The sequence below is a fragment of the Ovis aries genome, chromosome 26 (genome assembly GCF_016772045.2).
Source record: "Ovis aries strain OAR_USU_Benz2616 breed Rambouillet chromosome 26, ARS-UI_Ramb_v3.0, whole genome shotgun sequence".
Taxonomy (NCBI): Eukaryota; Metazoa; Chordata; class Mammalia; order Artiodactyla; family Bovidae; genus Ovis; species Ovis aries.
This window is the reverse complement of record NC_056079.1, coordinates 37,595,220-37,610,030: the sequence shown is the minus strand read 5'-3', so window position 1 is coordinate 37,610,030 and position 14,811 is coordinate 37,595,220. Positions and strand designations below refer to the sequence as shown.

At 46.6% G+C, this 14,811-nt stretch overlaps 1 protein-coding gene across 3 annotated transcripts in view; it reads left to right on the top strand.

Annotated features, from left to right (window-relative positions):
- SH2D4A (SH2 domain containing 4A) overlaps window positions 1–14,811 on the top strand; it is a 63,679-nt gene that overhangs the window by 27,800 nt on the left and 21,068 nt on the right. For 2 of the 3 annotated variants that reach the window (XM_042241500.2, XM_027962485.2), the window contains exon 5: window positions 7,225–7,305. The exons of the other annotated variant lie outside the window; for it this stretch is intronic. In XM_042241500.2, the coding sequence (XP_042097434.1) occupies window positions 7,225–7,305 (81 nt within the window). The remainder of the gene's footprint in view (window positions 1–7,224; window positions 7,306–14,811) is intronic. 3 annotated transcript variants of the gene reach the window in all.

The following is a 14,811-nucleotide window of genomic DNA, read 5'->3' as shown; positions in this document are numbered from 1 at the left end:
TATTATTTTTTGTGAGAAAGTATTGAATATTCCAAGTAAAAACAGTTGAGGAATTAACTGGGACCATTTTATTAATTCAAGAGTAAAGCCATAATCAGAGTTACAGTTTCCCAAGCTGACTTTGTGTAACTGTAATAGAATTTCATGGTAGTTTGTAGAATAAAATTTTGTATAAGCTAGACTCACAGAATCCTAAGCCTTTGAAAGTAAAAAGTGAAAATGTTAGTTACCAAGTCAAGTCCAACTCTTTGCGACCCATGGACTGTAGCCTGCCAAGCTCCTTGTCCTTGGGATTTCCCAGGCAAGAATACTGGAGTGGGTGGGGAATGGCAATTCCCTTCTCCAGGGGATCTTCCTGACCCAGAGATCGAACCCAGATCTCTTGCTCTGCAGGCAAATTCTTTGCCATCTGAGCCACCAGAGAAGCTCCAAAAGCCATTTAAGCTGTTGGAGTTTTAAAAGAAGTATGTTATACAAAGAACTTGACATAAAGTGAATTAGAAAAGAGAACAGTTCGGGTGTTGAGAGTTGTGCGTTATAAAACTGTTGACACAACTTCATGCTGGGCTGTGCCGGTGATGCCAGCATCGATTCATTTATCTGCCTCACTGGGAGAGCGTATGTTGGGGAGAAAGATACAGACCCTGAGTCAGAGGACTTCTCTGGGGCTCAATTTCCGGTTCTGAAAAATGGAGGTAAAGTAGCTACAAGTCACTGGGTTGGATGTGAGAATCAGATGAAATGACATAGAGAGGTGTTTCATAAAGTATGATATACGACAGAACTGCTACTGTCTATTATTATTTTTTAAAAATCATTTTACTTGTTTATTTTTGGCTGTGCTGGGTCTTGATCGCTGCTCGAGCTTTTCTCTGCTTCGGCTCAGGAGTTGTGGCTCCCAGGCTCTAAGCACAAGCCCAATAATTATGGCTCATGGACTTAGTTGCTCCAGGGCATGTGGGATCTTCCTGGATCAGGGATCAAACCCGAGTCTCCTGCGTTGGCAGGCAGATTCTTTACCACTGAGCCACCAGGAAAGCCCCAAGTTTCCATTATTGTTTATTGGTGGGTTCCTATTTTATTTTATGTCAAGACTTCCCAAATGAACCACGTTTGAAGGCTCTGACTACTCTCTTAGCAATCCTTTATTGCTTTCCTTATGTATGTTATGTTTCTGTTATATATGCTGCTGCTATGTCGCTTCAGTCATGTCAGACTCTGTGCGACCCCAAAGACGGCAGCCCACCAGGCTCCCCCGTCCATGGGATTTTCCAGGCAAGCGTACTGGAGTGGGTTGCCATTATATATGGTAAATACATAAATATTCATGGTAATATATTTAAATGTAAGAGGGGCCTCTGAGACGCTTTCATATCTGAAGCACGTTGCCCTAACAACCCGGACTAGCTCTGATAATTGTGTTTCCGAGGATGTTACTTTCCGGTCCTGCTGTCTGCACGTTGCTTGGAGGCGTTGCGGGTGAGATGTGATGCTGGTGGGCAGCCCTTCATGCGGCATGGCTGTTCCATGCTGAGCTCTGCTCAAAATAAACTCAGACACTAGAGACGACGGGCTTCCCAAGTGGTGCTCGTGGTAGAGAATCCGCCTGCCAATGCAGGAGACGTAAGAGACTCGGGTTCAGTCCCCAGGTCGGGAAGATCCTCTGGAGGAAGGCCTGACAACCCACTCCAGTATTCTTGCCTGGAGGATCCCCACGGACAGAGGAGCCTGGCCGGCCACAGTCCATAGAGTCATACAGAGTTGGACATGACTGAAGCGACTTAGTGTGCCAAGACAATGCATTATTTAAAGTTAGGTGCCGTAAAATTACACACCAAAACACTGTATTTTCAGATCAGGCTCTCCAGGAGTCTCCATGTATAGATTTTGCTAGAAACAAGGTTAGAGGAATGGGGAAAAGATCTCTAGGGTCTCCGTTGTCCTAATTCATGTCTCAGTGAAATCTCTCCACGGGGACCACACCGTATTTTCAGCAGTAAAATTGATTGTCCCTTTTTCCTCTTGTTAGTCTAGTTGGCATTGTATTATTCTTTGTCACTTTGTCGAAGTGCAGTTTTATTATTATGCCTCTCTGTTTTAGAAAGAAAAAAAAAGAAGTTAAACCCCAGTGTGCTCAAAAGCTTCCTGTTAGAGTCATCACTGGGAAATTCTCTTTTTACTTAAAATGGCTGGGCATAAAATAGGAATCTGATTATTCCAATGACCTGGTTAGCAAAGTGGGGAGACAAGCCATCGATTTTTGGGGGGAGGATTTGAATTCAGGCTCTCTTATTAGTATTAAAACTAGCCTGGGACTTCGCTGGTGGTCCAGTGGTTAAGAATCTGCCTGCCAATGCGGGGGACCAGGGGTTCGATCCCTGGTCTGGGAAGATTCCACGTGCTGTCTGTCCATGGGATTCTCCAGGCAAGAGAACTGGAGTGGGTTGCCATGTCCTTCTCCAGGGGATCTTCCTGACCCAGGGATCGAACCCTAGTCTCCTGCATTTCAGGCAGATTCTTTACCAACTGAGTTATGAGGGAAGCCCGAGAGAAGTCACTGCAATGAGAAGGCCACACACCACAGCTCGAGAGTGGCCCCTGCTCACTGCAACGAGAGAAAGCCGGCCCTCGGGAATAGAGGCACAGCACAGCCCCAAGCAAGCAAAGTTAAAAAGAAACTAGGTGGAGTGTCTTCTCATGATTGAGCAAGTGCTGGTGAGTTTATAGTGTGTTCACTCATTCACCAGGTATTTACTGAGGCCCTACTAAGTGCCTAGCCACTCTTCTCTTTGCTGAGGCTCCAGAAGTCAGTGAGTCAATTAAGGCGACGTGGCCTTTGCCCTCACAGAGGTTATTATGCCGACCATTAGTCTATGAAGGAACACCGTGGATTTAAGAGGTGTACGGACAGGAGGAGCAAATACTCAACCCAGCGGTTTGTTTTCGAACGTAAACTCTTTGATTTTAACTCCTGGATTCATCATTTCCTTCTTCACCATAAAAAAGCCAGTGCTGAAAATGTTCTGTCTTTTAGAGCTTTTCGGTTTATTGGAAACAAAAGTCTCTTGACATTTGTTTGATTGCATAATCCTACTTTCAAACAGAGTAAATATTTGGTTAGAAGCCGGAAGGAACCACTTTTCAAACCAGTTTAAAAAGGGAATATAATTAGAATAATCTTTGTGTGACATACAGTCTCTGGAGGAGATACAGTTTGTGACCGTGTAATAGTGATGTTGCTGGCAGAGTCTTTTGTTACCGCATTGCTTATGTGGATTTGAGTGGCAATACTTCCGATTTTAACGTAATTTATATGTATTTATAAAGCCCGTTGGTCACTGTGGAGGGGCTCTGCTCCCAGGTCTTGGTCCGCACTGATTGGAGGGGACCATTCTGACTTGGTGTCTGCAGAAAGTCAGCTGTCTCCTGAGGTCATTGGCTTTCAAGCTTTCTCCTTATTTTCTGGAACTTTTGCATAAATACTGCATGACAGTTTTTGGTTTTAAATAAAGCAAATAAGAAGCAGACGCAATTGCTTTCATTCTGCCGGTAGAGATTCAGCAGCTGCGGAAGTCTCTGCGATGATGAGGATGGGAGGGGACAGTCCAGGCTTCTGTGTGTGAGAGCAGACGGGTGTTCTCTGGGATGCCCCACGGAAGAAGCAGGCTGAGAGGACGTGGGTGGCAGTCCCTGCTTTCCTATCTGTGTTCAGGTGGCCTTACCTTTGTGGTAAAGGGATGACCCTTGCTTTGACACCCTTAATGTGTTAGGAAGGCCAAAGGATGCATCGATTTGAAAGTTCTTTGTAAGCAAAATCTGTGTTGGGAAGTAGGTGGTTTCCCAGCCTTTCTTGTGTTACAAATTGGAATGTGTGTGTGCGTGTGTGTTAAGTTGCTTCAGTCGTATCTGACTCTCTGTGACCCCAGGGACTGCAGCCTTCCAGGCTCCGCTGTCCATGGGATTCTCCAGGCAAGAATACTGGAGTGGGTTGCCATGCCCTCCTCCAGGGGATCTTCCCAACCCAGGAGTCAAACCCAGGTCTCTTACATCAACTGTGTTGGTAGGCAGGTTCTTTATCACTAGCATCCCCTGGGAAGCCCCTCAAATTGGAATAACAACAGTCTGTTCCCTGGAACACAGCATCACATGGAACCTTCGGAGAAGCTTCGTTCCTCTCCAGGGCGCCTCTTCATCCTCTGGTTGGGGGTGCTCAGTGTGCCATCCTCAGCTTGCCTGCCTCTGCTACTGGCGCCGTGAATCGTTGCTTTTGAGCCCTGAATCTGGCTGTTTTTCGGTAAAGGAGATCTCCTGCCTCACACTCCCTCCAGTCTATTCCGTTACACGTGATGTGTTTCGTGAATCTGGAATCGTGGACGTGTATCTGAATAAACGTGCTCTGCACAGGACTGGAGTAGCTTCTTTACGTTATTTTAACGCTTTGGAATAAGAGCGAATCTTGGCTCACCTTTACAATGAGAATTTTTAAAAACGTGGTTCTTAGCACTTGTGAACAGTTTTAGAGTTGACAGTATGTTCTAGACACATGGAAGGATTTAAACAGAAGTACCGATCGCTGGGGTGGTTGTTAAATTAATCAATTATTTATGCTAAATCTTGTCTACTCAAGAACCAACTTCGGAGCAAAAACCTAACCCTTCAAGACAAGGAAAGAACTGTCAGTTCTGAGCGGCACCAGTAGGTGGCGCTGACGGTCACCAGACGTCCAGCACCAAGTCGTGGAAACCGGTTCCTGCCTCTATGCTTAGATTTGACTTATTTTAAGAATACTGATAACGCTGTAATATCTGACAAGTGCAGAAGCCATGAGCATGTTGCTAGTGAGAAGGGGAACACGATGATTGCAGACGAAATTCAGATGGAGATTTTTTCAGAAGCAAGTGGTGAGAACAGACTGTTGTGCGTGTACGTGAGGCAGTCAGCGCGGTTGAAGGAACACTTCTAAGGGACAGAGAATAACTCCTGCAGGGCGTCGAAGGCGCTGTGTCCAAGCAGACGACAGTCATTGGCAGGTGCTGGGGGGAAATGCTCGACGGTGTAGAGCACGCCCCGTAAAGAGCAGTGTCAGGCGCGTGGAGTGGAGTGAAAGGCGCTCAGTCGTGTCCGACTCTTTGTGACCCCGTGGACTGTAGCCCGCGAGGTTCCTCTGTCCATGGGATTCTCCAGGCAAGGATACTGGAGTGGGTAGCTGTAGCTGTGTCCTCCTCCAGGGGATCTTCCTGACCCAGGGATCAAACTGGGGTCTCCTGCACTGCAGGCAGATTCTTTACCAGCTCAGCCACCTGGGAATTAGCCTGATGCTTATTTAGGAAACAACTGCAGGCTTGTTGAGGAGCTAATCATGGTGGAGGTGCTGCCGATGAAACCCTGGTCCAAAGCTCTGCACGTGGCAAAGGCCCGAGTCCCTCTGAAAGCCACGAGTGGAGGGTCGGGGCTGCGGGACTGTCCACGGCAGCTGTGAATGTATCAAGGGAGCGCGGTTAGCTGCCGCCTCTTTTTCAGCATAGAGGAAATTGATCCTTTTTTGCAAAATGATGCCCCACAGATCTCATATCACTGAGGGAAGGGAGAATGAACCTGTTTTTAAGGTTCACACTCCCTTTAGCGGAAATGCATTCAAAGACCGCAAGCCTGAGCCCTTCAAAGCCATCTCAGGCTTCTGAACGGACCGACTTCCCCAAAGCCCGCTGGGCGCCTTCTCATCTGCTCATCAGGAGAGGAACTGGTTATTGTCCTGTTGTGCTCTAGGTACGGGAGCTGCATCCTTTTGTTAACATAATATCAAAATAAGAGAAAAAAAGAATGTGGCAGGTAGCAAATTGTGAAACCTATAGGATTCATTCATTTGCCAAGTAGCAGGCATCAGGGGCTTCCCAGGTGGCGACAGTGGTAAAGAACCCACTGCCAGTGCAGCAGGTGTAAGAGACGCGGGTTCGATCCCTGGGTCGGGAAGATCCCCAGAGTAGGAAATGGCAGCCCACCCCAGTGTTCTTGCCTGGAAAATCCCATGGACAGAGGAGCCTGGTGGGCTACAGTCCATGGGGTCACAAAGAGTCGGACACGACTAAAGCGACTTAGCACACACGCACGCACATAGAGGTGGCCGATGCCAGCCATCACCCGCGTTACTTTGGAGGTAATTATTCACACGGGTTCCGAACGGCTCGGGCAGCTAGGAAGTGCAGTGTCACGGGCAGCCAGGTGCCAGCTGTGGTGGGGAAGGGGCAGGATTGAGGTGGCCCTGCAGGTTTGTTTTATGACATGGAAGTGACCCTAAGTCCCCCCGTGCTCTGCGCTGAGTCTTAGCACCAATGCTGACCTCCGGCTGAAACGTTTGCAGGCAATTTCTGACCTATGCCAGGACCCAGGAAGGAGTCCTCAGGTATAAGGCTCAGAAGTGGCGGTCCCGTGGGTTGAGGGTGACTGTCTCAGCCACACAGGTTACGTGGCTGCAGGCTGGCCACGGCCCGGACTCCGCGCTCGGGCCAGGGAGCAGACGATGGGGCTGGTGTGACTGACCTGGTCTTAGGAGGCGCCTGGAGTGCTATGCCAACTCAGCCACAGAGCCTGCGGGGGAGGCGTGGGGCCCACAGGGGTGGCCCCGGGGATCCCCACCGTGGAACTGGGAACCTCATGGGCAGGAGCCGGCTCCTGGGAAACCTGCGTACGGTGGCAGAAGCCCAGATTCTGAGCTGGGGCGTGGTGGCACGGGGGACCCTAGGCAGCGGTGGGCGCCAGGGAGAAGGGGCAGGGCTCGGGCACCAAGAGCTCCAGGTGTGTCCCCAGCCCTGGATGGGGAGAGAGGCGAATGCAGTGCTGTGGTCACGACTAAGGTCTGACCTAAAACACCGGGGGAGGCTGATCAGGGACTGAGAGAAAGAGCTGAGATTAAGGAGTAGTGTTGATGTCTTATTACAGTAATCCCAGGGGTCCTGGGGCCAGCCGGGAGCAAGACACGAGCAAACCACTAGCCCTCAGCTTCTGAGCAGTAACTTACCACTGACCCTACTGAGTGCAGACGCCGGGGTTTCCTATGGAGTTTCATGGAGTCAGGAGCTCACCTGTTGCTGGGAAATGCATGGGTCCAGCGGTGGGGGTGGGCGCAGTGTTTGGGAACATTGCCACAAGGGAAGCATTAGCAGACGATCTTTTGAAATGGCATTGCAGCTCTAAATGGCATAAAAATGTGTTTCGTTTGATTTTTAGCTGTCCTCCAGCTCCTCAAGAAATATTCACCAAATGTTGGCAGATTCTGTCAGTCGTATAAAGGAATTCGGATTTCACCAGGTAAAAGACTCCCCTTCCATCTCAGGGGCGAAGTGCAGAGCCAGTTCTGCTGATGTTTCACAAATTGGTTTATTAGCCTCGTGCAGAAATGAAATTAAGTCTTGAGAAGCACGTGAACACAGCTGTTCATCTTTGCCTGCTGATCCAGAGTGGGAGAGTCTTCAGCATCCTGGAAAGAGCAGGTGCCAGGATGTATCAGCTGGACCCCTCCCTGAAGACCTGATACAGTCAGAGTGGGTGGTGGCCAGCACTGGGGAGACTGATTTCAGAGATAAAGGAAGCATGAAACTTGGCCGAATGTGGATTCAGATCAGGTTCCCCAGCGTCCACCCCGTCTCAAGTCTGTCCCTTTGCGCCGAGTGACCTCTGTGTCACTGTGTCCACAGTGCTCACGGGGCCTCCAGGTGCTCGGCTGTCTGGGCCTGTGTGGACGGGGGTCTCCTGGCCCCCTTGCCCTGCCGTCTTGGTCCCAGAGATGCTCTCAGGATGACTGAGGCAGAGACTGGGAACCTTGTAGGGCTTGACCCACGGAAGATCGGAAAAAGTGGAATAAGAGATGAGGCTGTGAAAAGAAGGATCTGGCCGCAGTGGGGTGGCGGGGATGGAGGCTGTGGTGAGGGCGGCCCGGCCCGGTTCCCATGGACAGTGTGACCCAGGCCCGTTCTCCTCTGCGGGGCCGAGCGTGGCCCACGAGCACGCACGTCGTAGACTGGAGTCACGGGCAGCCTTGGAGCTGCAGGCCTGCTGTGCAGCTATTGTAATAGATGCCTCTTTCCAGAAACAGCAGCCACAGTCACTAAAGGCACTTTCCAGGGACACTGCCCTGTGATGCCATTTTACACGCGGGCAGGCGGGGCAGAAAGGTCAGAAGGTCTGCCCTGTTCGTTCAGACCCCTGTGTTGAGGTCCTCCCAAACGCCGGCCTCTGCTGAACAAAACAGCTCGTGTCCTGCCCTCAGAAAGCAGCTGTTTCTGACGAGGAGACAGATGATAAAGCTGACGTGTGAAGTCAGGTCCTAGGAGCTCTGGAGGAAAATAACGCAGAATAAGGGAGCTGAGGACAGGCCAGAGAAGGCTGCTCTGCAAAGTGGGTATTGGAGCAGAGGCCTGGAGACCAAGGCTGGGGCCATGGGCTGGCTGGGGAAGCCTGTTCCAGGCAAAGGGAACCACATGTAGGCAGGCACAGAGGCGAGAGCCCTCGGACGCGGTGGAGGAAAGACAGAGAATTGTGTGGATGGGCTGGAACGAGCGGCCGGGGAGGGAGCCGGTGGGACTGTCTGCATCAGCCTGCGATGAGCGGCTTTGTGTTGGGGACCTTTGACAGCCCCCCTGCCCATCTCCAGCTCCGTGCCGTGGCCCCTGGACATCTGGACCAGTGTCCAGCCTCAGCCCCGCTGCCCCTCCACTTCCTGGCCTTCATCCTGGACCTGTGGGCTTCGGCAGACAGACAGGTTCCTTGTCTTCAGCGGATAGACAGACGTTTCCGCTTCTAAAGAGGAAATGAGGGTTTTCTAAATAGAGAAAGTAAAGCCTTGTAAACTTGTAAAGCCTTTTCTAAAAGTACGTTTTTCTGGAGGAATCCTCAGGGAAACTCAGGACAAGTTCTTGAGTGTTCTAGCTGAGTTGAATGAACATAGCGGCCAAGGTCAGGTCTCACCCGCTGTCACTCTGTGAAACTCACTGATTCTGTCTCCTTCCTCCCTGTGCCCATATGCACTGATGCTGTGGATGAAAAAGGAATGCGACTTACTAAACACAGCGCTCTCAGACACTGGGGTAGCCCCTAGCAACTGAGCACCGCCCAAGTTATTATTTACTTAATATATTTCCTTAAGGAGACCCACTTTGCAAACTTCTTGCTTTTCCTAAGCAACAACATGCATGATACCATAGTTTAGTATTGTAGTTATATTTTTTTTCCAGTTATTTAAAGTCAGTTTCAAAAAGGCAGGTGTCAAACAAAGCTCCACTTGGAAGTTTTTCCTGTTTGAGCTTAGAAATTGCCATCAGCACTAGGGATTGATTTTAGGCTTGCCAACAGCTTCGTTAAGGCAATGGCAAATTTTAATAGTCATTCCAAACACCGAAAGCTCTTCTCTGGTTTTTGTAATATTGACTAAAGAAAGGGGCTTAGCTCTAGGCAGGAAAAGAGTATAAGAAAAAAAAAGCGAAAACAAGCAAACCACAAAAGTTTCGATACATCTGAGGTGAAGTGCAATTACCGAATTATCACCATCTTCTGTGTTAACCAAGATTTAATGGTGATTGAAACCAGTTTCACAGCGTGTATTTTACTTGTGGTGAAATCATTTAACCGCGAGAAAGTCTATTTTTCTATAGAAAAGCACAAAAGAGAAAAGCCATCATTCTTGCAGTGCGGAGCAGGCACGGCCAGTCCTCCCTGACGCTCAGTTTCCCTCACGGCTCAGCTGACAGGCTGCGTCTTGCTGCATTTGCACCGAGCTGTAAATTCAGCTTTCTCATGAGCACTCAGAAGGCTGTCCTCAAATAAACAAAGGATTTTTAAGTGATTTGGTGTGTAACATTTCTCTCTGGTTAAAAACAAATTCCCTTGAATGCACTTAATGCTTCAGAATGGTAAACGTTAAAATGGTTGATGGTAAACTTAATATTATGTAAATTTTACCACAATTTTTTAAATGTTATGGTGGTCAGTCAGTCAGTTCAGTTGCTCAGTCGTGTCTGACTCTTTGCGACCCCATGAATCGCAGCACGCCAGGCCTCCCTGTGCATCACCAACTCCCCGAGTTCACCCAAACTCACGTTCATCGAGTTGGTGATGCCATCCAGCCATCTCATCCTCTGTCGTCCCCTTCTCCTCCTGCCCCCAATCCCTCCCAGCATCAGGGTCTTTTCCAGTGAGTCAACTCTTTGCATGAGGTGGCCAAAGTATTGGAGTTTCAGCCTCAGCATCAGTCCTTCCAAAGAACAACCAGGACTGGTCTCCTTTAGGATGGACTTGTTGGATCTCCTTTCAGTCCAAGGGACTCTGAAGAGTCTTCTCCAACACCACAGTTCAAAAGCATCAATTCTTCAGCACTCAGCTTTCTTCACAGTCCAACTCTCACATCCATATATGACCACTGGAAAAACCATAGCCTTGACTAGACGGACCTTTGTTGGCAAAGTAACGTCTCTGCTTTTGACTATGCTATCTAGGTTGGTCATAACTTTCCTTCCAAGGAGTAAGCATCTTTTAATTTCATGGCTGCAGTCACCATCTGCAGTGATTTTGGAGCCCCCCAAAATAAAGTCTGACACTGTTTCTACTGTTTCCCATCTATTTCCCATGAAGTGATGGGACCAGATGCCATGATCTTTGTTTTATGAAATGTTGAGCTTTAAGCCAACTTTTTCACTCTCCTCTCTCACTTTCATCAAGAGGCTTTTAGTTCCTCTTCACTTTCTGCCATAAGGGTGGTGTCATCTCCATATCTGAGGTTATTGATATTTCTCCCGGCAATCTTGATTCCAGCTTGTGTTTCTTCCAGTCCAGGGTTTCTCATGATGTGCTCTGGATATAAGTTAAATAAGCGGGGTGACAATATACAGCCTTGACGTACTCCTTTTCCTATTTGGAGCCAGTCTGTTGTTCCATGTCCAGTTCTAACTGTTGCTTCCTGACCTGCATACAGATTTCTCAAGAGGCAGGTCAGGGGGTCTGTATTCCCATCTCTTTCAGAATTTTCCACAGTTTATTGTGATCCACACAGTCAAAGGCTTTGCCATAGTCAATAAAGCAGAAATAGATGTTTTTCTGGAACTGTCTTGCTTTTTCCATGATCCAGCAGATGTTGGCAATTTGGTCTCTGGTTCCTCTGCCTTTTCTAAAACCAGCTTGTACATCTGGAAGTTCACGGTTCACGTATTGCTGAAGCCTGGCTTGGAGAATTTTGAGCGTTACTTTACTAGCGTGTGAGATGAGTGCAATTGTGCGGTAGTTTGAGCATTCTTTGGCATTGCCTTTCTTTGGGATTGGAATGAAAATGGACCTTTTCCAGTCCTGTGGCCACTGCTGAGTTTTCCAGATTTCCTGGCATATTGAGTGCAGCCTTTGACAGTTATGGTGGTAGTTTTATGTAATTGGTATTTTACCACAGTAAGTAATATTGTAGGTCCACTACACTTCAGTAAAAAATTTCCTTTCTGACTAAGACTCATGTTTCTTATTTTATATTTTTCCTTCTCAAAAAGGATGCTTTTAAAAGATATTTTTGTATGTATATATTTCTAATTTTCTTTAATGAAGTACAGTTGGTATACAGTATTGTGTTAGTTCCAGGTGTACAGCACAGTGAGTCAGCTAGTTTTTTCTGATTATATTCCATCCCATGTTATTGTAAGCTATTGAGTATAATTCCCTGTGCTTTACAGTAAGTCCTCGTTTATCTGTTGTATGTAGCCGTTTGATCCTAACTTATACCTCCCTCCTTCCTTCTCCCCTTTGGTAACTAAATACGCTCTATATGTTGGTGAGCCTGCTTCTGCTTTGTGTAGAGATGTGTCTGTGTTATCTGTTAGACTCCGCGTATAGCGGACACCCTACAATAGTTGTCTTGCTCTGTGGTCCTCACTTCACTAAGGAGGTGAAGTAAGCGGATGATCTCCAGGTCCACCCATGATGCTGCAAGTGCGTCATTCTTTTCCATGGCTGAGTAATATTCAACTGGGAAAGTATCACGTCTTCTTAAGCCAGTAGGCTGTTGATGGGGGCTTGGGTTGTTTCTGTGTCTTGGTTATTGTCAGTGGTGCTGCTATGAACTTTGGGGTGCATGTATCTTTTTGAATTAGAGTTTTCTCCAGATAGACAACCAGGAGTGGGGTCACTGGAACACGTGGTAGCTCTATTTTCAGTGTTTGAAGGAACCTCCATACTGGTTTCCACTGTGGCTGCACCAATCTGCATTCCCTCCAGCGGTGCAGGAGGGTTCCCTTTTCCCCACTCCCTCCTCGGCATTTATTTGTAGACTCTTTAAGGATGGCCATTCCGACTGGTGTGAGGTGAGAGCACGCTGTGGTTGACTGGAACTTGTCAAGTACTTAGTGGTGTTTGGCATCTTCCCATGTGCCTATTGGCCATCTGTACGTCTTCTTTCTGCCCCTTTTTTGATGGGGTTGTTTATTTCTTCAATATTGAGTATATGAGCTGTCTGTATGTTTTGAATATTAACCTCTTTTTGATCGCATCTTTTGCAAGTATTTTCTCCCAGTCCCTAGGTTGTCTTTTCACTTTTTTGATGGTTTCCATTACTGCACAGAAGCTTATACGTTTAATTGGGTCCCATTTGTTTATTTTTGTTTTTATTTCTTATGCCTTGGGAGACTGAGTTAAAATATTGCTATGATTTGTGTCAGAGAATGTTTGCCCTATGTTCTCTTCTAGGAGTTTTATTGTATTGTGTCTTATACTTGGGCTTCCCAGGTGGCACTAGTGGTTAAAAAAAAAAAAACAAAAAAAACTCACCTGCTGATGCAGGAGATGTAAGAGATGGATGTTCGATCCCTGGGTTGGGAAGATTCCCTGGAGGAGGGCATGACAACCCATTCCAGTGTTCTTGCCTGGAGAATCCCATGGACAGAGGAGCCTGGTGGGCTACAGGCCCTGGGGTTACAAAGAGTCGGACACGACTGAAGCGACTTAGCATGCACAGATATCTTAAACTCAAAATTTAAACCATTTTGAGTTTATTTTTGCATGTGGTTTGAGGAAGTGTTCTCGCTTCATTGATTTCTATGTAGCTGTCCAGCTTTCCCAACACCACGTGCTGAAGACAAGTCTCTGCTCCATTGTGTAGTCTGGCCTCCTTTGTCATAGATTAATTGACTGTGAGTGTGTGTTTGTTTCTGGGCTCTGTATGCTGTTCCGTTGATCTGTACATCTGTTTTTGGGCTGTTGTGATGCTGTTTTTGATTACTGTAGCTCTGTAGTATAGTGTGAAGTCTGGGAGGTATTTTGCCTCCATCTTTGTTATTTTTCCTTAGGATTGCTTTGGCGATTCTGGGTCTTTTGCAATTCCATATGAACTTTAGGATTATCTGTTCTAGTTTTGTGCAAAATGGCATGGGTCTTTTGATAGGGATCACATTAAATCCGTAGATTGCTTTGGGCAGTGTGGCCATTTTAACAATATTTACCCTTCCAGTCCAAGAACATGGGGTATCTTTCCATTCTTTTGAATCATTTTCAATTTCCTTTATCAGTGTTTTATAGTTCTCAGTGTAAAGGTCTTATTCCTAGGGGGGTTTTGTTTGTTTTGTCTTGTTTAACATGATTTTAAAATCACGTTTAAATTTCTTTGTTAGTCTTAAGAAATGCAACAGGTTCCTGTATATTAATGTTATCTCCTGCTACCTTGCTGAATTCACTTATTAATTCTAGTATAACTTGTGTGGAGACTTTAGGGTTCTCTGTATAGAGTATCCTGTCGTCTGCAAATAGTGGCGGTTTCACCTCTTCCCTTCCAATTTTTTCTTTGTCTTTTATTTCTTTTTCTTGTCTGATTGCTATAGTTATGACTTCTAATACTATGTTGAATAGAAGTGGCAAGAATGGGCATCTTAGCCTTGTTCCTGTGGGAAGTTTTCAGCTTTTCACCATTGACAGTAGTGTTTGGCCGTGGGTTTGTTGTAAATAGCCTTCATTATGTTGAGATGTGTTCCCTCTAAACACATATTGATGAGAGTTTGGCTCTTTCACATGCTTTTTCTGCATCTGTTGAGATAACCTTGTGGTTTTTGCCTTGTCTTCTGTTGATGTTGTGTACCTCATTGATTGATTTGGATATGTAGAGTCATTCTTGTGACTGTGGAATGAATCCAACTTGATCATGGTATAGGATCCTTTTCATGTGTTGTTGGATTCAGGTTATAAATATTTTGTGGAGGAGTTTCGCATCTATATTATTCAGACATTTGGCCTGTAAATTTCTTTCTTTCTTTCTTTCTTTTTTTTTTTTTTTTTTTTGTAGTGTCTTTGCCTGGTTCGGTGTCAGGGTGACGCTGGCTTCATAGAATGACTTTGGGAGTGTTTCCTCCCCTTCAGTCTTTCGGAGAAGTTTGAGAAGGATTGGTGTGAATTCTTCTTTGTGTGTGTGGTAGGATTCCCCAGTGAAGCCATTTGGTCCTAGACTTTTGTTTGCAAGCAGTTTTGGTGTTTTTTAAAATTATAGATTCTATTTCACATCTAGTAACTGGTCTATTCAAATTCACTATTTCTTCCTGACTCAGCCTTAGTGGAGTGTATTCTTCCAGAAATGTGTCCATTTCCTTTGGGTTGTCCACCTTGTTGGTATATAGTTGTTCATAGCATTCTCTTACGGTTTTTTAAAATATTTCTGTGGTATCAGTTGTTATCCTCTCATGTCTAATTTTGTTTACTTGAGTTCCCTCTCTCTCTTCTTCCTGAGCCTGGCTAGAGGTTTGTTACATTTGTTTATCTTTTTGAAAAAACCAGTTGTTGCTTTCATTGATCTGTTCTATTGTTTTT